The sequence below is a fragment of the Gregarina niphandrodes genome, assembly GCF_000223845.1.
Source record: "Gregarina niphandrodes unplaced genomic scaffold scaffold00031, whole genome shotgun sequence".
Classification (NCBI taxonomy): Eukaryota; Apicomplexa; class Conoidasida; order Eugregarinorida; family Gregarinidae; genus Gregarina; species Gregarina niphandrodes.
This window is the reverse complement of record NW_011645800.1, coordinates 104,186-105,092: the sequence shown is the minus strand read 5'-3', so window position 1 is coordinate 105,092 and position 907 is coordinate 104,186. Positions and strand designations below refer to the sequence as shown.

General features: G+C 45.0%; 1 protein-coding gene across 1 annotated transcript; it reads left to right on the top strand.

Annotated features, from left to right (window-relative positions):
• Positions 1-214: 214 nt before the first annotated feature.
• On the top strand, positions 215-815 carry GNI_126670 (putative polynucleotide phosphatase/kinase-like protein; the record flags this gene model as incomplete). Its single annotated transcript, XM_011133731.1, has 2 exons — positions 215-730; positions 775-815. Coding segments are annotated over 2 exons (557 nt in total), but the record flags the coding sequence as incomplete, so codon positions are not given.
• Positions 816-907: the final 92 nt, after the last annotated feature.

Here is a 907-nt window from a genome sequence, read left to right as displayed (position 1 = left end):
TTGCGGATAGCTGTTCATTCCAGAAGGTATGTGTGATGGTAACGTTTCTCTTAGTTATGTGATCTTCATTTATTCGAATCAGTTGCATCATAACAAGAAAAAAAGCTACATCGAACATGTTACTGAAATCCGAGCTAAGCTATCATGCATACTTCCAAAACGTAAGATTCCTTCTGTCTTCCCCGTCCCGTCCCGTTTGTATGATTTGTCGTAGTGGGAGTGCCATTGGTGGTGGTGGCTAGTCACAGGCGTGACGAGTTCCGAAAGCCTCGGATTGGTATTTTGGAAGTGCTTGAGACTCATTTTGGTAAGAGCATTTCATCTGGCGCATTTGTTGGTGATGCGGCTGGACGACCAAAGGACTTTTCTGCGAGTGACCGGAAGTTCGCTATGAATGCGCGGTGGAGATTCTTTATACCAGAGGCCTTCTTTTGCGATAAGCCCCAAAATCTACCACCTCTTCCTTTTGATCCGATAGGAATGTTTAACTCCATAACCACGCAGTATATCCTGGACTTGATAAAGCCGGAGGAGCTATGCGATCTCACATCCGTTAAAGTCCTTGTTATGATGATAGGAAGTCCCGCTTCTGGTAAATCCTTCTTGTCACGGCAACTGTCGGAAAAATACAATCTCTACTGGATTAATCAGGACACTCTCAAGACCAAGCCCAGATGTCTGAAAGCCATCCAGGAAGCCGTATACAACAAGAACGGAGCGGTTCTCGATCGTCAGAACTCTAAGAGCGCAGAACGTGCAGAGTTCTTGAACCAGTTCATCCTCCAGACCGGTCAGATGCTTCCACACATCGCTGATGATACAATAGCTGATGATACAATAGCTGATGATACAATAGCTGATGATACAATAGCTGATGGTACAGTAGTTGATGGTACAGTAGTTGATG